The sequence below is a fragment of the Triturus cristatus genome, chromosome 10 (assembly GCF_964204655.1).
Source record: "Triturus cristatus chromosome 10, aTriCri1.1, whole genome shotgun sequence".
In the NCBI taxonomy this organism is placed as follows: domain Eukaryota; kingdom Metazoa; phylum Chordata; class Amphibia; order Caudata; family Salamandridae; genus Triturus; species Triturus cristatus.
This window is the reverse complement of record NC_140593.1, coordinates 203,591,987-203,614,580: the sequence shown is the minus strand read 5'-3', so window position 1 is coordinate 203,614,580 and position 22,594 is coordinate 203,591,987. Positions and strand designations below refer to the sequence as shown.

General features: G+C 48.6%; 1 protein-coding gene across 2 annotated transcripts in view; it reads right to left on the bottom strand.

Annotated features, from left to right (window-relative positions):
- Positions 1-22,594, bottom strand: part of DGKB (diacylglycerol kinase beta) — a 1,940,047-nt gene that overhangs the window by 1,520,811 nt on the left and 396,642 nt on the right. For both annotated transcript variants that reach the window (XM_085630814.1, XM_085630813.1), the window contains one exon: positions 14,362-14,505. In XM_085630814.1, coding sequence (XP_085486940.1) covers positions 14,362-14,505 — 144 coding nt within the window. The remainder of the gene's footprint in view (positions 1-14,361; positions 14,506-22,594) is intronic.

Genomic DNA, 22,594 nt, shown 5'->3' with positions numbered 1-22,594 from the left:
CACGGAGTAGCGTGACAAGGCCATGTCAGCATCCTCACAAGGAATGTGTGGTGAGTCATGACATGTGCACCTTCATGGCAAGGTGTGTGGGCAGGCCTAGTGTAATGTCATGTGACCTGTGGCTCCGGTGTTCCGCTACCAGTCTCTACAATCGGCATCCTACTTCTGCTGATGTGTGTGTGTATGTCACTTCTGTCTTGCGTCGGGCTGTTCACTTGCACTGGGACACAGCTATTCCCATGGCGTGGCATGGGGAGGTTCTCAATCACCGTGTGTAGCTGGGTCTTGGAAGGAGTGTCACCTTGCATCCATACGTGTCCTGGGCATGTAGCACATGCCTGACTCCCTATGTGGCATGTGTGTATTGGCAGATTTACATGTGCTCAGTAGACATGAGTTGTTCTCGTAGTGCACTCACTCTTCCTTGTCACTTCCAAATTACTGCAGAGCGCCTCCTGTTGCCCGAAGAATTCCAGACTTGGCCACCATGCAGGAGAATGACAGGATCCGGCTCTACCGCTTCACCCAACCGTTGATTCTGGAGCTGACGGCGAGACTGGCACCACACCTGCAACCGCAGCACAGGTATCCTACGGCACTGACACCCCAGCTGAAGGTAATGGCTGCCCTACATTTCCTTGCCACGGGTACCTTCCAATATACCATAGCCCATGTTGGTGGCATGTCCCAGAGCATGTTCAGCGGTGTGCTGCATGATTTCTTGGAGGCCATGTTGATTCACCTGGATGACTTCATCAAGTTCCCAACCCCTGAACAGATGACTGAGGTCAAACGTGGTTTCTATGCCCTGGGAGGGATGCCCCATGTCATTGGGTCCATAGATGGGACACATGTAGGTTTGGTACCACCACACGCACGGGAGGTGGCGTACCGCAATCGGAAGCACTACCACTCCATCAATGCCCTTGTGGTGTGTCTGTCCAACATGGTGATTTCACATGTCTGTGCTCGTTTTCCAGGATCAGCACACGATGCCTACATCATGAGGCGTAGCGGGATGCCTGATATGATGATGCAGCTGCGCAACGAACGTGCATGTGTTGTTGGTGGGTACAGTCTGTCTGTCCTGTATTCTGTTTGGCCGAGCAGCACTACCGCTTCGCCAGTTCTAACGATATCCATGTGCTTTCCATTTAGGGGACGCTGGCTATCCCAACATGCCTTGGCTGCTGACACCTCTCCGCAACCCCATCACGCCGGCCCAGCTCCGCTACAACACCGCCCATGGCCGGACAAGGCGAGTGATAGAGAGGACGTTTGGCATGCTGAAGAGCCGATTCCGGTGCCTCCACAAGACCGGCGGCGCACTCCCATATGCCCCGGCGAAGGTCTGCAAGATCTTCATGGTCTGCTGCATGCTGCACAACATGGCAGTTGAAAGAGCTGTGCCCCTCATCCTGGATCAAGATGACGAGGACCATCCACCCGTGGAGGACGAAGGGCTTGGCAATGGGGCTAGTGATGTGGAGGATGTGGAGCCTCAAGAGGACATCCGGACTCGGCTCATACGCGACTTCTTTGCTTAGTGGTGAGTACCAGGGTCTGAGTGTGCACGCATTGGTCCACGTGTGGCATGCGTTGTGATGTGTGTCTCCACCTGCATGTATGGCACGTGGGTCAGAGGTGTGTGTGGGTGTGTCACTGGAGTGATGGTGGCAGTGATGGTAGTATTTCCCCAGACATAATTGTGACCTAGCATGTTGTCATACATACATGTGTCGAGTACATGCACATGCAAGTGGCTGTGCTTCTTGTGGCTGACTTCTTGTGTGTCTCTCTTCCCCAGGTACCTGCGCATGCCGTTTGCTGGTTGCATTGTTGTGGCACTGCTATTCCTCATGGACATGGCATCGTGGGCTGACTCAGCGTTACAGGCACGGACACGTTTGGAAGTCTCCATGGGGTAAGGGATGCATCTGGGGTGTATTGGGTGTGGCAGTTGTTCACGATGTGTGCACACTGCCCCGGTCGGGGTTTGGGTCCTCTGCAGACATGTGGCATCCCCATGGGACACGACATGCAGCTGGGTACACCTGAATAGATGGGCTGCCTGGTTGTCAGTCATCAGTGATGGGATGGTGGATTGTGATGAAGGCATCAATGTGTGTGACACTGCCCTCGGACACATACGGTTAACATTGTCTTGACATGGCGTGGGACTTCCACATCAGCGGATGTATGGTGTATGGCAGGCTCTCCGTGAGCAGCTGTGGGTATTTAGCTATTATCCGACACTTGTGTGCCAGTTCCATGGCTATCACGCATTTGTGCTGCAGAGTGGGGTGCCAGTGTTGGAGCCACATGTTACTCCACATGATGTGTTCATGTGTACTTCAAGTTGCCTCTGCAATCCCAAACACATGACTATTAAAGATGTCCCTATGCCTCCAAGGTGCCTCTTCTCAGTCAATGCTGGTGTGTTGGCACGGTGCATCCTGCATGTCTGGCATGGTATTCCCTGATTGTGGCTATGTGTCAATGTGTCGAGTGGCAAGATGCAAGCTGTGTGTGTGTGCTGAGACTGTGTAATGGGCATGATGTCCATGACTGTGTGGGTATTGTGACATGTGCCATCCCCATGCATCCAACGTTGTCCATGACCCCATTCTCTGCATCCACCGGACTCAAGCTTGCAGGACATGGTTCTGCCACCTGTCTACACGTACCTGGGTGCCCCCCAGGACACGGGCCAGGATCCCTGACCTCTGCGCATGACTGTTGCTGTACTCAATGTGTCTGTCAGCACGGTTGTTCGGCCACCCCCTCAGCTGGTTCTGACCATCACGGGTGTGTATGGTGCTCCATGTCTGTCTTGCCTAGAAAACTGTGACCCATGTGTCCTGTGCCAGACTCAGGCCCCAGGGTGTGGATGGTTGAAGTGAACAGATGACTCAGGCATGTTTAGACTGTACAAGACACATGTTAGGTAATAATGCTACCAGCAGGCATCAACTCATAATAGTGTGATTTATTATTGGGGGGGGGGCCAAGTGAGGGCCTTTCCGGGATTAGGGAATCCAAAGTTCAGTAGGGGAGTTGGTGTCCTTGCCATTGGAAATCCTCAGAGTCCATGCCACAGTCTTTGTCAACATTGGTCAGCCAGTGACCAGCAGGGCCATGTGGCAGAGAATGTCTCTTGATGCTGTGATGCTGTTGCTCCAGTGGGCCAGGTGCCAGGCCAGGTGTCCTGGGAGATGGTGATGTAGCAGCCACCCTCACGGTCCTTTCCGTGGACGACCCGGCTTCCTGCGGGGAACCTCAGCAGCAGGCCGTGACGACGTCTGGGATGCTCCGTCGGATGTTTCCTCCTCCTCCTCATGATCCCTCCCTGTGGGTGGTGATGTTCTCCGCCTTCTGGCACAGGGAGGGTCGGCCATGGTGTCGGCCATCCGACGGAGTTCAGCGTGAATCCCCTGGGACGCCGTCACTTGCTCAGCCTGTCTGTCCTCCATCCTCCGTTGGTGTAGCTGTAGACAGGCTATTAGCTCCGCATGTTGCTGGGCCTGCTGGACCTTGATCCCCTCGAGGACGGACACAACCTGGGCCATGCCCGTGGTGTCCTGCCGGTATGAGTCCAGGATGTTACGGACATGTGAAAATACCGGATCCCCAGCCAACTGGTCAGGCTCGCGCCTCCGCCGCTCTCCACTCCCACCACCCCTGCCCACTTGCGTCTGGCCTGCACTTGTGGGCACATGGGGTCTCCGGGACCCCTGAGGGGTGGCATTGGCGTTGTCGCCTGCCTCCTCCTGGGTGCCCGGGACACCGTGTCCCTCCTGGCGAGCCTGGCTGCATTGTGGTGTTGGGGCAGGGATCCTGGGTGTCTCCTGGGATGTGGCAGGAGTGGGGGTGGTGGTTGGCACGGTTGTACCTGACGCAGGTGCTGCAGGTGGTTGGACACCAGAGGGGCCAGGTCGGTCGGGGTCGTCCGCAGAGTGGTGAGAGTGGTCGCTGCCGGTGGGATCGGTCTCCTGCAGATCCGGGTCCTGTGAGTGTTCCCCCCCAGTGTTGGGGGGTGCAGCACGACGTTGACCTGTGTGTGAGAGAGACAATGTTACTTTGGATCCATGCAACATCCATGTTGCATCCGTTACAAAGTTGGCACATTTCCTCTTGGAATTAGGATCTGTCTTGCATTCCACTCACAGTGCACTTGTGCATGTGTGTGTCCCTTGGGCACCAATTTGGCCCCTTTAACTATGTGTGGCACAGTCTTACTTGCTGCGTCAAGTGTGACTGCAGTCAGCAGTGGAGTGTGCATGTGTGCCGAGCTATGCGTTTGCGCCTTCCTTGTAGCACTGTACATGTGCACATGGAGTGGATCCACACACTCATATGATGCAGGTGGCTGTCCTTGTGCTCGTGTACAGGTTGTGACATGGCCCTGCGTTTTGCCATGATGAAGAGGGGGGGTTCTGGCACTGGGCACCCTTGTCTACATGCACGCAGTCCACCTGCTGACGAGCAGACATTCCCACACACCAAAGGACTGATTTGCTCTCCCTGTGTCTCCCTCCTTCTCTGTCCCCCTCTCCCTCCCTCTCTGTCCCCCTCTCCCTCCCTCTGTGTCCCCCTCTCCCTCCCTCTGTGTCCCCCTCTCCCTCCCTCTCTGTCCCCCTCTCCCTCCCTCTGTGTGTCAGCCTCCTCCCTCTGTCCATCTTCCTGTGTCTCCCTCCCTCTCTGTCCCCCTCTCCCTCCCTCTGTGTCCCCCTCTCCCTCCCTCCGTGTGTCACCCTCTGTCACCTTGGCCCAGCTTCCTGGGCACACACTGTTAGCAGATCTTTGAGTGGCCCTTGGCCTGTTGATGTGAGTTTGTTTCTGATCTCCAGGCACCCATTTTGTCTGCTGTGTGTCTGTGCGCTGCTGCTGTGGTGGTGTGTGCTGCCACTCTTTCACACTGTTGGCTGTTCATTAGCTGCTGGCATGTGCAAAACAGTGCCTTCACCCCCATGTGTTGATGCAAGGCATCCGCCATTTGCTGGCAAGTCATTCCTGTGTTGGGACACAGTGTTTGTCTGGCTGTGACCTAGGCCATATGGGCAGAGGGCATTGTTGTCTGCTTTGGAGTCGCACTATGTGATTCTTGGTGCCCAGCCTCCCGCCATCCGGGTTACCGTGTCATGTGTTGTTGTCTTCTGTGGCCTGTGACTTGACATTGTCCAGCTGGGTGCATGGGGCATGGTGGCAGCAGTGGCATGTGCCTGCTCATGGAGTGTGGTTGAGTAATGCGATGGCTTGTGGTGTTTGCGTGCCTGTTATTAATTTTGGTTGTGGTTGCAGTTCCCCCCATGTGAGGTGCGTTGTTTGTGTACTCACCCGGGTCTCGGAGTCCTTCTACTCCTTCAACTGCCTCCACCGGCAGTATGGCCATCACCCTCTCCTCCCAGGGATGGTACTGTACGGGTCTGCGGGAGGGCCCTCCTCCGGTGGCGTTGGCCTGGTCGTGTTCCTCCTGTCTCTTGGCTCTGACCCTCCTCCGCAGATCGTACCACCTGTTCTGGCAATCCTGCTTGGTCCTCCTGGTGTCCGCAACAGCATTCACAGCATCGACGATGGTCTGCCACATGGCTGTTTTGGCTGCCTGGCTGGTGCTTCTGACCAATGTTCCAAAGATCTGTGGCTCGACTCTGAGGATTTGATCAACAAGGACCTCCAACTCTCGGTGACTGAACTTTGGATTCTTGGTAGTGGGCATGGTGAGGGGTGTGGGTGGGGATGGTGTGGGTGTGGGGGGTGTGTGGATGTTGGGGGGGGGTGTGGATGGTTGTGTGTGTGTGTGAATGTGATGAGAGGGTGTTTGTGAGGGTGGTCGTGTGAAGGTGTGCAAGTGTAAGATGTGGTGTCGCTTGTAGTCTGGTTCTGTGGTGTCTGGCAGCAGTGGGTCTGTTGCAAAGGCTCATGGTTTGTGTGTGTGGGCCCTTTTTATTGGTCCATGGGTGGGTGTGGCAGTGTTTGAATTTTGGGTGGGTGTGTTATAAGGAGTGGTGGTGTATTGGGCCTCTGTTTGTTTTTGACAGTTGCAGGTCAGTGATTGTGTTATTTTAGTGGTTGTTGGCCATGTTTAGTGGCTGTGTGCCTTGCGAATGGTGTATTGTTGAGTTGTTTTGTTTTGTCCTTGTTGTGTACGTGCGTTTTGAGCGTGTGTACGGTGTGTACATGGGCCATTTGGTTGTACGATTTGGTCCTTGTGTGTGGCTTTGTACGACTCGTACATGCGGTTGTGATGTTGGGGCATGGGGTGCGCTCCGTACTTAGAAGGTTGTGTTGGGGGTGCGCCAGGAACGTACTGGGGTGGGGGTACGACTGGAACGTACTGGGGTGTTCATAGACGGTGGTACGACACGTACTGGGGTGGGGGTACGACTGGAACGTACTGGGGTGTTCATAGACGGTGGTACGACACGTACTGGGGTGGGGGTACGACTGGAACGTACTGGGGTGTACATGGGCGGTGGTACGACACGTACAGGGGTGGGGGGGTGTACATAGACGGTGGTACGACACGTACAGGGGTGGGGGGTGTACATTGACGGTGGTACGACACGTACTGGGGTGGGGGTACGACTGGAACGTACTGGGGTGTTCATAGATGGTGGTACGACACGTACAGGGGTGGGGGGTGTACATTGACGGTGGTATGACACGTACTGGGGTGGGGGTACGACTGGAACGTACTGGGGTGTTCATAGACGGTGGTACGACACGTACAGGGGTGGGGGGGTGTACATAGACGGTGGTACGACACGTACAGGGGTGGGGGGGTGTACATAGACGGTGGTACGACATGTACAGGGGTGGGGGGGTGTACATAGACGGTGGTACGACACGTACTGGGGTGGGGGTACGACTGGAACGTACTGGGGTGTACATGGGCGGTGGTACGACACGTACAGGGGTGGGGGGGTGTACATAGACGGTGGTACGACACGTACAGGGGTGGGGGGTGTACATAGACGGTGGTACGACACGTACTGGGGTGGGGGTACGACTGGAACGTACTGGGGTGTACATGGGCGGTGGTTCGACACGTACAGGGGTGGGGGGGTGTACATAGACGGTGGTACGACACGTACAGGGGTGGGGGGTGTACATTGACGGTGGTACGACACGTACTGGGGTGGGGGTACGACTGGAACGTACTGGGGTGTACATGGGCAGTGGTTCGACACGTACAGGGGTGGGGGGGTGTACATAGACGGTGGTACGACACGTACAGGGGTGGGGGGTGTACATTGACGGTGGTACGACACGTACTGGGGTGGGGGTACGACTGGAACGTACTGGGGTGTACATGGGCGGTGGTACGACACGTACAGGGGTGGGGGGGTGTACATAGACGGTGGTACGACACGTACAGGGGTGGGGGGTGTACATTGACGGTGGTACGACACGTACTGGGGTGGGGGTACGACTGGAACGTACTGGGGTGTTCATAGACGGTGGTACGACACGTACAGGGGTGGGGGGGTGTACATAGACGGTGGTACGACACGTACAGGGGTGGGGGGGTGTACATAGACGGTGGTACGACACGTACTGGGGTGGGGGTACGACTGGAACGTACTGGGGTGTACATGGACGGGTGGGGGTATACATATACGGGGGGTACGTGTCGGACGTACGGGGGCTGGGGGGAGTGTTGGGCGCGTATGCGGGCACATGTCTCCATGGTTGCTATTGGTGTTCGGTGCGGACGGTGTTTTTTCCATACGGTTGTAGGCTCGGACGCACGGGATGGATCGTGATTCCTCGGTCGGACTTGGATTTTTACGTTTGTAAGGTAAATCGTCCGAGGACGTGTCGGACACATTTTCCGTCCCGAGGACGTGTGGGGATTGATTCCCGGTGCGGGTCGTATGGACTTTTTACCATGCGAATCGTGATTGCCAGTTCGTACGGCACTTGGACGATTCGTACGGTAAAAAGACCCGATACGAGTCGCACGGGGGAATTTTTTACCGGATCGTGATCGGCACCATACTGTTCAAAAGAACACACATATCATCAACCCCTCAACATGTATTAGTTAACAAATAGCTTAAAATCACCCAAACCCCTGACACAGTTGCTATCAATATACAGAAAAAGCTTGATGCTTTCTTCATTATGGAAAAATGATTCACACCCTTCTCCACACACAGCATTGATGCCCTTTTCCCACTGGCTTTCAGTATCTGCCACATAGACCACAAACACTAGACAGGTGGAACTAGTCAGTCGTCCAAACGTTGTCCTAGACTCTCCTTTCTCATCTTCTCACTCAGCCTCCTTCAATTTGATCTACAGAACCTCCTCAACCAATAAGAACTTTGAAGAAGAAATCTCAGATCACCTCCTCTATTTAGCATATCCACTCTTCATTCCTTGGTACTTCAGTATACCCAAGTTGTACAACATAAAAAATAGAATAAATCCCTCAGCACACTCAACAATCTGGACATCAAACAGCACAACACTAAACAAGCTTACACAAAATCAGTATGGTCAACCTCATCCTGTCAGCTTCATCAAAATCCATTGCAAGCCCAACATACCCATTAACTTCATGAACCACTTTGTCATCCTCACCTCCTTCTTTCGATCATCATTCATCAAGGTCAAGAAAATAGACAAAAAAGAACCGTCTGCTACTTCAAAGGCTTCCTGATGGATGTACTCCAAGAAGAAGGAATCAATAGCGCTATCCTTCGTGAAGGGGCGTCCCTCAATAGCACACGAAAATGATGTAAGCACGTACAATAAAGTTCTTCTGTGAATTTATTATTAAATATAGTCTGAATTAATTCAATTCTTTCATCATTCTGACTTTTGTTTGTCAATGAATTAAATCCATGTTTACAAAAACGTAATCAAATTATATATGAGTAATCCAGATATGTGATTGAACACAAATTCCATTCACTGTACAGTGGCCCAATGCATTTCGGGCCGTAGCCCTTCCTCAGGGGATGTATATCTGTAAATGTTAAAGAAGTATTTATATCAGTCAAGGCACAATTCGTAATGAAGATTAGCAATGTAAACTACAAATAAATGTGCATCCAAATAAAACATGCAATGTGATTTTTTGATGTTGGTGATGGAGCTTCTAACTCCGTTTTACAATTAACAAAAATAAGAATGGTGGTCACCAGAAAGAGTCAAGCCCCTGAAAATGCAGTTCATGAGAACCGTGAAAAACTATAGCGTAAAAATACACCCAAAAGTGAAAAAAACGGATGCTTTGGAACCGCTTACTTTGCTCAATGCGATGTCGGTATACGCATGTTAAAGAAGAATTCTGAAAGAATAATGAAGAGGTGTAAGAACCTGAATGATCTGTTCAGATGAATAGCAAAGATGGTCAAGCCGCGTCAGGTCTTACCTAAAGATTTTGAAGAGTCTCGTGCAAAACTCGAACATGGTCTACTTCCGGGTAATACGTGCGTAAGTGAACGGTAAAGTATTTAAATTGTGGTGAAACATCATGTGACTTTTGTGGTTAAAGATGAATAACACTGAGCGTGGAAATAAAAATAAAGTGAAAGTCGCTTGGTTTGTAATGTGTGTATGTTACACAGGTCACATGATTATAAAGAAAGGAAGAAAGGTTTGTATAAGCGTCACGTGGTGACGCGATAAAAGGTGACATGACTAATATGATTAGAATGCGGCCATAACTGGAGTAAATGTAAATGGTAAGAAGGTGCAATGTTCTCTGAAGGTATCAATAATGTAAATATAACGGGAATCACTTTGATAAAAACATGCATGTGCATCACGGGTCACATGATGGATAGAAAAAGAAGAGTGTGTAGTTTGTGAAAACGTCTCAGGTCACGTGGTGGAATAAAAATAGCAAAATTTATCTGTCATGGCATCTTTCCATAAAGACAGCCATTTACCTACATTCGTCATTAAATCTCTTGGAGGAGATGCACTCATTCCGTCTTACACATCTCACTCAGGCAAGGAAGTTTTATGGATATGCTCAAAAGAGGACAGATTCTGCCCTTCTGAAAGAAATTCCATGGACCCAGATATTTCGGACATGTTCTGACCTTTCACTCACTATGATTGATAAGACAAAAACAGCAGTCTCCACCCAAGTACAGGAACAGATCAACAAGAACACATCAACAAGATGATAGAACTAGCTGGTAAAAAATTAGGCACATTTCTAAGACGTGCATTTGAGTGTTCTGCTGAACTACATGATGGAAGCAGAGTCAATAATGAGAAGAAGATTGATGAGTATCTGTGTTCCACACTAGTGAAGACACTTGGGTATATGCACGAATCAGAGATGGTAACATTGATAGTTAGGGCAGCAAATGTTCCTAGACCTTCTCGACTGATCTCTCCCTCTTCCTTCTGGAGGTTGTTCATACAGTCATACTGAGACCAAACATTCTGTCATTTTGGTCACTTACCAATATTTGTATCTATTTGATGAAAGATAAACATTCATCAGTAAGTAGTTCATATTTCCTGATTTGTTTATTGAACTCCAATATCAAAAAAAGAATTCTAAAATATCAGTCAGATATTTAACTCCTCTTCTATCATCAACAGTTTCTACCAAGTGGTCTGAGTTAATTCCCAGAACTCACAGCAGCCCTTATGAAAATGGTTACATGTGCAGAAGATAAATCCTCTCCTTTAAACGTTGCTTTTCTCACTGCATGCAGAGCATTTGATCAAGTTGCCTGGTTATTTCTTTACCATCCTCTTCATGAAGGAGGAAGAGGAAGGTTTTTTCGCTGGAACAGTTCACTTAGACTGAATCCTAATTTTAGCATTTACCATCTTTCAATCCTTAGATATTGATTTTAAAAAAAAGTATATCTTACAGTATTTCTTTTTTCATAATAGTGACATGGATGTTAATGATAACAGTATTCATATTGAAAAAAAATATTTGGGACCTTGTGTTTTAAAAAAATATATTTTAAAATAACTAGCTATCTAACACACATTCTGTCAATTGATATTCTTCCAAAGCTATGTATCAAAACTGAAACAGCAAGGTGAAGCAGATGTCAATCTGGAAATTAATATTCTAAAAACTAGAATGGAGTTAGGAATGATACTGCAGTAAAAACTAAGAATGTAATTAGTCTTTGAAGAATACAATATAACCTTGGTCTTAAATTTTTTTTTTATAATACTACTGTAGCTACATGCTGAAAAATGTGTGCCTTGAAGAATCCCTGAGGTAGTGATAAGACCACACAAACTGAAGGAAGAGGACAACAAATAAACAGCAAGTGAGACAATAAGGACTAAGCACAAGCAAGCTCATGTTTTGAGGTAATGGTGATTTTGAACGCAATGAGATCCATACAAACTGATTGATGTGAGCAAACCTGCGATGTAATTACAGATGAATGACAGTCACTGGCAAATCCCTTAAAGAATATGCATTCCTTAGTTCAGGATATGAAAAGACTAACAGGATCAGAAATCATCATTCCAGCTATAGGTTTCTAAAATGAAGATGACTCTGGAATCAAGTCATATAAGCAGATGCCATGGCACATAGGACCTTGTGTGATACAGATATATTTTGGCCTAATCAGCTTCTCAAGAGTGAACCTTTGGTGGTAGGATGACAGAATCCTAATATTCAGAGAGATCATCTGTCCCACTACAGTGCTATGGTTATGAACAGTATGTACTCCAGAACTCACATAACCAGCTTTTCAGGGTGTAAGTTTTTTTTTTAGCAGAAATCTCAATTTTAGGAAGAACTTTACTGACATCCTCAAGGAGCCATATGTCCTGATATCCTGGAAAAAGTGTTGTATATATGCATGTACGTGGTGTTTATATAGCATGAACCGAGCAAAAAGGCAGTAGAGGGTCAAAGGCAAAGACACTTTAACGTGTGATAGTAGGGGTAGCTGGTTTGTGGTCAGTTACTGTATGATGATGAATGTTCTTTAAAGATGTACCTGTTCCGCTCTTTCCTAAATTGGACAATTGCACAGGCAGGTTTTTGTGCTATAGGAGTGAAAGGCTCTAAATGGATCACCATAGTAAATAATGGCTCTCAAATAAGCTCGGAAAAACGTGCACATTTTTCTTTGTGCAAATTATGTGAAATGCCCCAAAATTGGTAGACATTACACATTATTATGTAAAATGCTGCTCCAGAAGTTTGATCAATTTGTTTTAGCAAAAAATGCTTCCTCGTTATGTACTTTTTGAAAGCAAGGGTGCATTTCACACTAAGACAAGTTTCTTTGAAAGTGTTAGATGAAGTTTTTCACCCCTGAAAAAAAGTTTGGAAAATGTTATCCAAATGGTGTACTTTAAAGCATATCTTTTAACCTTAATTAGTTATAGGGCCAGAGGTTCTGAAAGTGCACTCATAAATCAGTTTAATTATTTTATTGTATGCCAAAAAGTATGTTAAGCACAAGTTCACTAAAAAGTGCTTCGAAAGGCTTGCATAGTGGCATTTTTCATAAAAATCTAGGTGTGTAATTTTACATGTTGTATCACTTTTAGGTCTTGCTGTCTGGTTGAAAAAGACCTACTGTAAGCTTTCAGTGCATATGGAGTCGCAAATTGCTTTCCATTGGCTGGGTTTGCTGTCATTCTTCTTTGCTTGCTTTTTGGTCATTGGTTTGTCTTCCTCTCTTGTTTTTTGTCCTCCCCCGGTGCACAACATTTTTACCAGACTCTTGAATGGCTCACATATATCCTACTATTATTCACTTTTACAGAACTACTATTTTCTTTTTGGTTAAGCATTCCATGTGCTACTCATCACCTACCCAAGTTGATCCCTTCCTTGCGTGCTGCTTTCTCCCTCTCTCATATGCTCTCCCCAGTGGTCCATGTTATTTTCTCCATTGTGTGCTGCTTTTTCCCTTATCACACTCATTCCCCAAGCCATTCCTAGGTTGCCACCCACAGTCCATTTTTACTTTTATAAACATTTTTGTGTATGTTTACAAAGAATTGGTGCAGCACAGTGTGGCGTTGCAAGCTGTTTAGCTGTGTCATGCTGCGTCATTTAAAAAAATGCAGGTACATGCGGTATTTACAAGAATACGGTGCACTCTTGTGTTTTTCATTGGGCTGGTGCTAAAAATAGCTGCTTAGCGCTAACACAGACACCCTGGTGCCATAGTGCAAGGGTGCCTGCATTGCTGGGATGATTCCCTGCAATGCAGGCACCTTTGCACTATGGCGCCAGGGTGTCTCTGTTGCTGGGAATAATTGTTTATATGTAGGAAGGGACACCTTCCTTCACATGGACAATCTTTAAAGGCGTTTTCCTCTTTCTATGTGTGCTGCAGAATGCAAAACACATAGAAAGAGAAAAAACAAGGTGAAATTAAAGTATGTGTCCTCGTTGAACCAATCTAACATCTGCTATTGAATGGCATTAGGTTTTGGCGCTGCCTCAGATTTAAACATCCTTGTAAATCTGGGGCACATCAAAAAGCAATGGGTGTTACGGTGGCATGCCCACAGCAACACCCATTGCATGCCCCTTTTACGCAGATTCTGCTTGAAAGGGTATCATACATATAAAGCTGCGTTAAGCCACTCAAAGTGGCTTAATGCTTTGCAAATATGGAGCAGAGCATTGTCAATAAATAATAGTGAAGTTCCAGTGAAGCAATCCCCTTGTAAATATTCCCTTTGTTTTTATTTATTGATCCTGGGAGTATCTGTAATATTGGAACAGTAAATACAAAAAGGGAATTGGAGCCTGTGTAATTCTGCAGGAATGCACATGTGTGGTGAGGCCTATGCGTGCCTATAGAATGACACGACTGGCAACAGCAGTCACACCATTGCACTTTTTTCCTTCTTGGTCCAAATGTGCTACCTATTAGCTTTGCCAATGCTTGTTTCTCACGAATTTAACTTTTTTTATTCAGTTCTGCAGTCCTCTTCCTTTCATTTGTTCATCCAGCCCTTTACAAATACATTGTAAATCAAATGTTGTCACTGATAATCTACTTGGAAGAGGCAGAGTAGAAAAAGGACATGTTACACAGAGCTCACAATCATGGGCCGTAAATAGCAGATGCATGCAGATGTTAGAGGTTTACACAACACGCATAAAACTCAGGTTAGAGGGACCTTACAGCTATATATGGCTGACAGTTTACATCAGGGTTACAGACTCAGGTCTGAAACAGCAGTGCCGATGATGCCAAATATTTTTAGAATTTTGGAAACAATTTGATATCACAGACATTTTCCCGCTCTGCCATTCTCCTTCTCCCGCACTATTATTAATTTCAGGATTGATTGACAAAGATGTTCACAAACACGAATTAGACGTCTAACTTCGACAAACTTGTAATGCCGATATTAAACAGGTCTGCATACATTCCAGTTTGTCCTCCGGCCTCCCTCGTTCAAGAAGCGACAAGTAGCAGACAATGTCTTTTAACTGGATGACCTCTGGAGGGCGTATCGTGGACAGCGATGACGATCGCGATGACGTACTTGTCCCCTTGTTCATTTTCAGTCCTACAAAAACAATAAAACATTCCTCATTAATACTTGTAGCCATTTTTAAGAAGTGATAAATGCAGATATGCAGAGCTAAATTCGAACGCTCTGCAATGAAACCAGCTTCATTGCAACAGATTTTGAACGCTACAGCAATTTTGATTTAGTTCAGATCGATACCCATATATCACTTTTATTTTTAGGTTTGCCTTTAATGATGCTTGAGAGGACATCACAGCTGAGAGATTATCAGGAAAAATTAAGGGCCATATTCACAAGGAGCTATCGCCGAATTAACGGCAGTTTATCGCAGCCAAAGTCATGATAAATTTACCTCCCCATTCACAAGCTGGTGCAAACAGCCCACAGCACCAGTTTACCCACGATAGCAGCAAAAAAACATCGCCACAGAGGATCCCCGCAACTAATGCTAATGAGATGCAGAGTAGGCGTTCCCGTGCCAAAAGCCGCGACAACACCACACCTAAACATTCTCAACGACCAGCCCGATCGGCGATAAGAACAAAAAAACAGCAATAAGGCGCGTTAGCACCAGGACATCTACACCTGCTCTGACCTGGTGCTAAGTCGGACGGCAGCCAGCACCACAAAAGGGAGACCAGCCCAGGGCCACATCAGAAGGGCAACAGATGCCATGGAGCCACACATCATGCGGCCCGGACACCCAAGAGGGCCATAAAAACCACCAACACCACCCCACGGACTACCCCTTCCTGGCCCCCCCCAACAAAGACATGCCACATCAGCTACACAAAAACATGTGCAAAATATTTTGCATGATGTCGCATAACAAATAACTTTTATTGAAATGAACACCGAAATTAAATGAAGACACATGGCGGCTCCCCGTGGGACAGTCCGTAGGTCACAGCCTGTGTGATGAGAAGGTGTGTCCTGCGCACATCAAAGGACAGAGAAAGAGCAAAGGAGAGAGGGAGAGAGAGGAGAAGAGAGGGAGAGAGAGAGAGAAGAGAGGGAGAGAGAGAGAGAAGACGAGAGGGAGAGGGAGAGAGAGAGAAGAGAGGGAGAGAGAGAGAGAGAGAGAGAAGAAGAGATGGAGAGAGAGAGAGAAGTAGAGAGGGAAAGAAAGAGAGAAGAAGAGAGGGAGAGAGAGAGAGAGAGAGAACAAGAGAGGGAGTGAGAGAGAGAGAGAGAGAGAGAGAGAGAGAAAAATAGAAAGAGAGAGAGAGAGAGAAGAATAGAGGGAGAGAGAGAGAAAGAGAGAGAGAGCTGCCCCTGCGCACCCAGGCCACACTGCTCACCTGCTGCCACCTGTGTCTCCAACCACGTGCCGGAATGTATAGCAGTACACCAGGACACACATCTGATTCAGAGCCTTCATCTGAAACAGAGTCCAGATAAATGACTGGCACAGTACACACACTTGCACAAGATAACATCGCCTACCCACTCATGCACACCCAGGCAGAGGCATCGCAAAGGCACCCGCTGCCCACAGAGCATGCCCGCCCATGCTCACCCAGGCCTCACTGCTCACCTTCCGCCACCGGCGTGTAGGCTGGATGTCCCACCACGTGCCACCACAAGCCAAAAGCCCGGGACCCGCGGACATGGGACCCTCCACACCATGAAACCACGCTCCGCAGGCCAACAGTTCTCATGTTTGGTGCTGTGTCTTGAATACTCCATGGCAGAGGACATACCAGTGCACCCAGAAACATTGCAGGCTGCACATTCGCTCAGTTTTGATTTGTTCAGCATTACGTACATCAATTGTGTGTCTTTTGCACACCCTATCAGCCCAATGGGTGCCACTAAGTCTGTGACCCGGAAGCGAGGCCACGTGGCGGTAGGCCTGTGCTGCCTGCTTGCTCTGGCCTACACTGTGGTCCAGCAGGGCACACAAAACCTGAGTTGCCCGGACCGCCGGGACGGGGCATCATCACAGGGTGCCCACCCGCTCAGCAACTTAAGGTGCCACTGACTCAGTGCAGCAAAAGTCACCATCCCATTGCGTGGTGCCTGTGCCTGCTGCAATGCGCCGGGTCCGACTAACCCTGTTCAACCCCAGTCAGTGCCACATTGTGGTCGGCCTGTGCCATACGCAGGCCTGGGTTGCCAATAACCCTGTGCAACCCTAGTCAGCGCCACGTGGTGGTCGGCCAGTGCAGTATGCAGGCCTGGTTTCCCACTAACCGTGTGCGCAACAAAACTCCTGTGCCCTTCATGATTGGGAACCATGGCGCCCGTCATCCAGTCTCCACGGGCAGAGGAGAATGCGACATCATTCGCCCCTTATGTTGGCGGAGTCACATGGCCTGTGATGCCTGTGCCGGATGGGTCTGGTGTGCGTGCAAACCTCCCTCAGGGAGTGTCTGTGACATGCTGACAACTAGACCAGTGACCTGCACACCACCAGTGAGTTCGCCTGCGACGGGGAACAATGAGGGCCCCCCCTCTGAGCGTAAGCGGAGTGGTCTGACCTGCCGTACACCAAACCAGCGCAGGGCTTGCCAAAATGACATGTGGGCTCAGGGCGTGGTTCAGTTCATGTCCGGACAAGGAAGTGAGTGATGTGTGTGTCCCTGTTGTAGTGTCCACAGGACTCGGTACACAATATGCAACGTAGCACCCTCTGACTGGCATCCCACAGGATGAGCATCATTGATGCAAGGGAAATCACTGCCCTTACATTTATCCACACATGCATACATGACTGATGAAAGACATGACACAGCAGTGCATCAATGGATGTTTATAGCACATCTAATTCAGTTATGCAACTGGAGTGGTTCAGGGCAATGGCCAGCACACTACACAATATGGGCCCATGGAGGGCCAGCCAGAGTCCATCCGGGGATGACAAGTCCTGCTGAAGGGAAGGGCACAGTCCGCAGCCTGGTCGCCGTGTCATTGGTCATCAATCTGGAAGTGGCAGTCCATGTCGCTGTCCAAGGTGAGTGCATCGGAGAGTATCATGGGTCAGTGGAAGTTCATGAGTCTATGTGCGGGACCAAGCAGAAACAGGCTAAGTTGCGAAAATGAATGCTAGTGCTTGGTCCTTCTGACCACAGTCCCATCCACGTCCTCATCCCCTGGTGTGTGCCCTGCCCCACATGCAGGTGTTGCAGAACCGGCTGCCGCACTGTGTGCCACTGACACATCAGGGGCCTGAGTGGATCCGGCTGCCGCACTGTGAGGCACTGACACATCAGGGGCCTGAGTGGATCCGGCTGCTGCACTGTGTGACACTGACACATCAGGGGCCTGAGAGGATCCGGCGGCCGCACTGTGTGCCACTGACACATCAGGGGCCTGAGTGGATCCGGCTGTCACACTGGGTGGCACTGACACACCAGGGGGCAGGAATGTGGATGGTGTGGGGGCAGCAGCACTCATCAGCGCCACGCCTTGTGGCGGCAATGCCATGGTGGAGGTCTGTAGGACCTGATAGATTCCAGTTACATTTCGATGATGTGCAGCGGTGGCAGCCATCCTTTCCGCCTCCATCCGCACAATGTCCTCCATGAGCCTCCGAATGTGTGTCAGCTCACTCTGAGCGGACAGCTGTTCTTCTCTCCGCATCATGACTCCAGTGATGTAAGTCAGGGCTCGTTGGAGACCATGGGCCGGACATAGACACACAAGGATGGTGTCCAGTTTGGCAGCCATGATGCCGAAGCCCACCCGCACCTACTCAGCCATCTCCATCTGGCACTCCATCACACGGCTTTGGAAGGCCATGTGTTGTTCCTGGAGATCTTGGGAGGGTGCCAGGGCTGTGGGTGCCTCCTGATGGGTGGTTTGATTGGTGGGTGGGGTCTCATCGATGTAGCTCGGCTGCCCTGAGCCTGGAGGTGAGTAGCAGATGAGGTCAATGATGTCTTGGATGGTTTGGGTGTCGATGCTGGCGTTGTCCTCCTCGTCATCTGTGAAGAGTGGCTGGGACTGCTCTGCAGGAGGTGTTGACGGTGCCCCTGCGATGTGAAGGGGAGATGGTGTATTACAATGTGTCCACATGTGTGTAGACACATGGTGCAGGTTGACATTCAGATGGCATGGCATTGTACATTGTGACAGTCTGTAGATCTGGGCGATGACCCAGAGTCATTGTGGGTGCGCACTGTTCTCTGCTTGATTGTGCATGTGTGCCATTGTGCCCATCTCCACCCGTCCCCCCAGTACCTGGTAGTCACTCACCCTGTTGCGGTTGTGTTGTGTCCTGTCGAGCAGTGTCTGGTCCCCCGACTCCGGCCACAGTCTCCACACTGATGACTGTCGACACCTGCTCCTCCATGTCATCCAGCTCGAGCTGTGGCGCCGGGCCCCAACCTCCAGTCTGCATTGCTGCCTTCTGGTTGGCGGAGAGTTTCTCCTTAGTCTTCCACTTGATGTCATTCCATTGCCTCTTGACCTTGTGCTCTCTGATGGCATTCACCTTGTCGACGATGTCCCGCCATATTGCAGTTTTCGTGTCCAGTGACACGTTGGAGGTGACGAAGAGTTGTTGATTTTATTCCATCATCTCCGTGACTGACCCTGTTCGCCTGCGGACTGAACTTTGTCTTCCTCGTCTTCTTGTCCTTGCCCTTCCCTGTCCCTGAGGTCCCAGGCTGGTCGTCCGGGGTGCTTGTGGAGTTGTGCTCGTCCTCTGCGCCTGCCCTGGCTGCCTCCGTGGTGCTTGGGTGTAGGTCAGTTTGGGTGTTTTTTCTGCTTTTATGGAGATTTTTCCTACCTGCCAGGTGTATGTTGCAGGCCTGGCGCTGCTTATTGCTGATTTCCTCATCGCGCTTTTGGCCCAGCGCAAATTTTTGGTGTTGTGGTTTGTGTTTTTATCTCCATCAAGCTGGTTTTATCGCAGACATTGTTTGTGGTTTCTGCAGACTATCGCATGCGACTGCCTTGTTGTGAATCCCACGGTGTCACGGGGTTATTTTCCCGCGATGGGCTGCGATATTGAAAGTTGCCTTATGCTACTCTTGTGAATATACCCCTAAATATGATGGGTACTCTGGACTATGACTGGACTGCAGTTGCTTTTCGTTTCTAAATGAAGCCCGACTAGCACCCGATGTTTCAAGATAAAGCTCTATCTTGGGGTGATATTTGAAGCAGAGCGGAGCTTGCACAATAGTTGCTCAAGCTGCTTAGAAATAGCATTGAAGGACTTGGAGATGACAAATATTTCGTTCAGTAACACCTCATAATATTATGACAAAAAGTCATCCTGAAGTCATTTGCTATTGAAAACTTGAAAATCTGAAATTATCAAAGAGTCCTTTTATGAAAGAGTAACTTTTTAGAAGCGATTTCAGGCGTCTGATTTCTTTTATTTTACAAATCTCTATAGATTAAATTTCAGAAGTATCTCAAATGGTTTTGGATAGAAAATTAGACCCATTGTTAATACAGATTAGAAACCTTAGGATGCACACTGGGACCTATTGAAACAAGCATTGGCATAGCCAATAGGTCTCACCTTTGGGATCTTTTAATTGTTTAGCTAGAGCTATTGGCTATGCCAATGTGTTAAAGTTATGTTGTAGAACAGTGTGGCTGCTGTCTAGCATATTGAAAAATTTTAATAAATAAAAAAAATGTGTTGGTTCCTCTGGTGCACTTCTACAAGTGTAGATTTCTACATTTATCACAATTAAAAGCACTGGCACTGTGGACTACATCTGGATTAAACAAACCTTGGAGTAAGTTTGAGCAAGTTAGGAGTTGCACAATTTCACAGGAAGCAGCAAAGTGTGGTAAAACATGTATGAGTGGAAGCTCTCAAACACACCAATGATGGACCTGTGTGCCACAAGTGAGCAGGAAGGGCTCATTCACAATGTTCTGCACAACATACTCCTTATACAAGACTCACCACGGAATATACAAACACCTACTCTAGTGCCAGAGATAAAACCCTGCATTCTGTTCATCATTTGTGAACTAGCAGACCAAGGGTGCCCAATACAAGTTCAGGGGGCAGCTCTATGCTACATTTTTGGACCTAAATCATGACTTTGTAAACAAGTCACATCTAGTGTCGTGGTATGTACAGTGCCTCCGATCGTTGGGGCTTTAGACACTAATGAAGTAGCTAGTAGGGCTGGATTGCATGGAATAGTCCAATAGTAGCCACACGTAAACAATGAAAAAGAAAGAGAATGAGGAGGTGGTAGAATTACGCAGTGAAAAGAAGCTCAAGCTGATAAATCCTAAGTACATCTGGAACATCCTGTAAGTGGTGGTTAGAGCATCGACCAACGAGGAGTTGCAGGTTCTCTGGATAAGAAGGGGTTGCGCATTTGTATTAGTTTATTGCGCTTAAATGCCCCCTTCATCAGTGATGCTGTTAATAGATACGACAGCTCACAGTGCAAGTTGACAGAGGACAAGGAACACCCATGGTAGCGACAAAAAGTATGAGACTGCTGGAGAGACCGTGTCCCTTCATTGCAATCTTGCACCTGGAGACTCTCGTGCATGCAAGATGCAGCAACTAGCTTCAGTAGAGCGTTCATGCAGCACAGGACCGCCTTGAAAGAGAGAGAGAGAGAGAGAGTGCGAGCGAAAGAGAGAGAGCGAGAGAGAGAGAGAGAGAGAGTGCAAGCGAAAGAGAGAGAGTGCAAGTGAAAGAGAGAGAGAGAGCAAGGGAGAGAGTGAGAGCGAAAGAGAGAGAGCGAGAGAGTGCATGCAAGCAAAAGAGAGCGAGAGTGCGAGCGAGCGAAAGAGAGAGAGAGTGCAAGTGAAAGTGAGAGAGAGAGAGAAAGAGAAAGAGTGCAAGTGAATGAGAGAGAGCGAGAGAGTGCATGCAAGCAAAAGAGAGAGAGAGAGAGTGAGGTGGGGAATGAAAAACAAAAGCGAGGCCGCAACGTGTTTAATGACGCGGCCACAGTAACCTGATCCCAAGTGGGGGAGGTGTGCTGTGTCTGCCTGCTGGAAGTCAACAAGCAGCAGCTGTTTTGAAGCACTCGTTCTTGTGCTGGCATCCACCTTTTTTAATTTATTACAATTTTTCAATATACTAGACAGCAGCCACACTTTTCTACAACATAACTTTAACACATTGGCATAGCCAATAGCTCTAGCTAAACACTTAAAAGGTCACAAAGCCGAGACCTATTGGCTATGCCAATGCTTGTTTCCTGAGGGGAAGGAGGTAGCTTGATCCTAGGAGAAAGCTGGCAGCCGCATGAACAAGCTGGCATGCTGCTGCTTTAGAAACTTTTATTTGCAATAAAGAAATGGTTTGTCTGCCACGCTATAAGTAAGGAGTGCGGCGGCCATAATGCTGCATGCCAGTGAGCCGCAGGTAACAAAACAAGCATACACAACACAAACAAGCATTGGTTGATGCAAGAAGAGTATACTGCAGCCAATAGAACTGAAGGAAGAGTAAGAGGCCCACAGAGGAACTAATGAAAGAGGCAAGAAAGAGAGGGGATGGTATGTAAACCCATTTGAAGGCCATACCGAAAAAACAAGCTCAATCCCCCGTAAAAGGAAGCCCAAACCAAGTAAATATCCTATTAGAAAAAGCCAACTGCCGGTGGAGATCGGAAAGTGCAAAAAGCCTAATTAAAATAATACAAGCAACGGAGTGCGAGCCAAGGTGGGGGAGGCAGCAGTAAAAAAGGCAGTAGTAACAACTGTGGCATTAACAGGAGGTGGGAGGAAGAATGCTATATTTGAATGTAAGTAGCTAGGGCGCTGAAGCTAAACACAGACAAACAGTAACAGAGCAGGAAATGATGAAAAAAAGTAGTCCCCCAAAGAACAGATATAGAAACATAGCAGAATGAAACAGTACAAAGTCCCTGCTCTGTGGGAGGAACAGAAGAGAAAAAGGAGGAACAAAGAGGTAGGACTGACCACTAACAAGCAGGGATTTTTGAAGGACACTGACATGAACAAATGAAAAGCAACGTCAAGAAAGAGGATGGACTTGATGCCCACAGATCGATTATAGCTGGTCTCAAAGAGACAGCTGTGCTATCAAGCTCGACCTAAAAAGACTCCAATTTCTAAATGAGGACACTGGCATGGTGGCTTACTGTTTGTTGCAGGTCACCATGCATGTGTTTGATGCCAATCTAAGTGACTTGCAAAGAGCGACCCTCTTATTTAA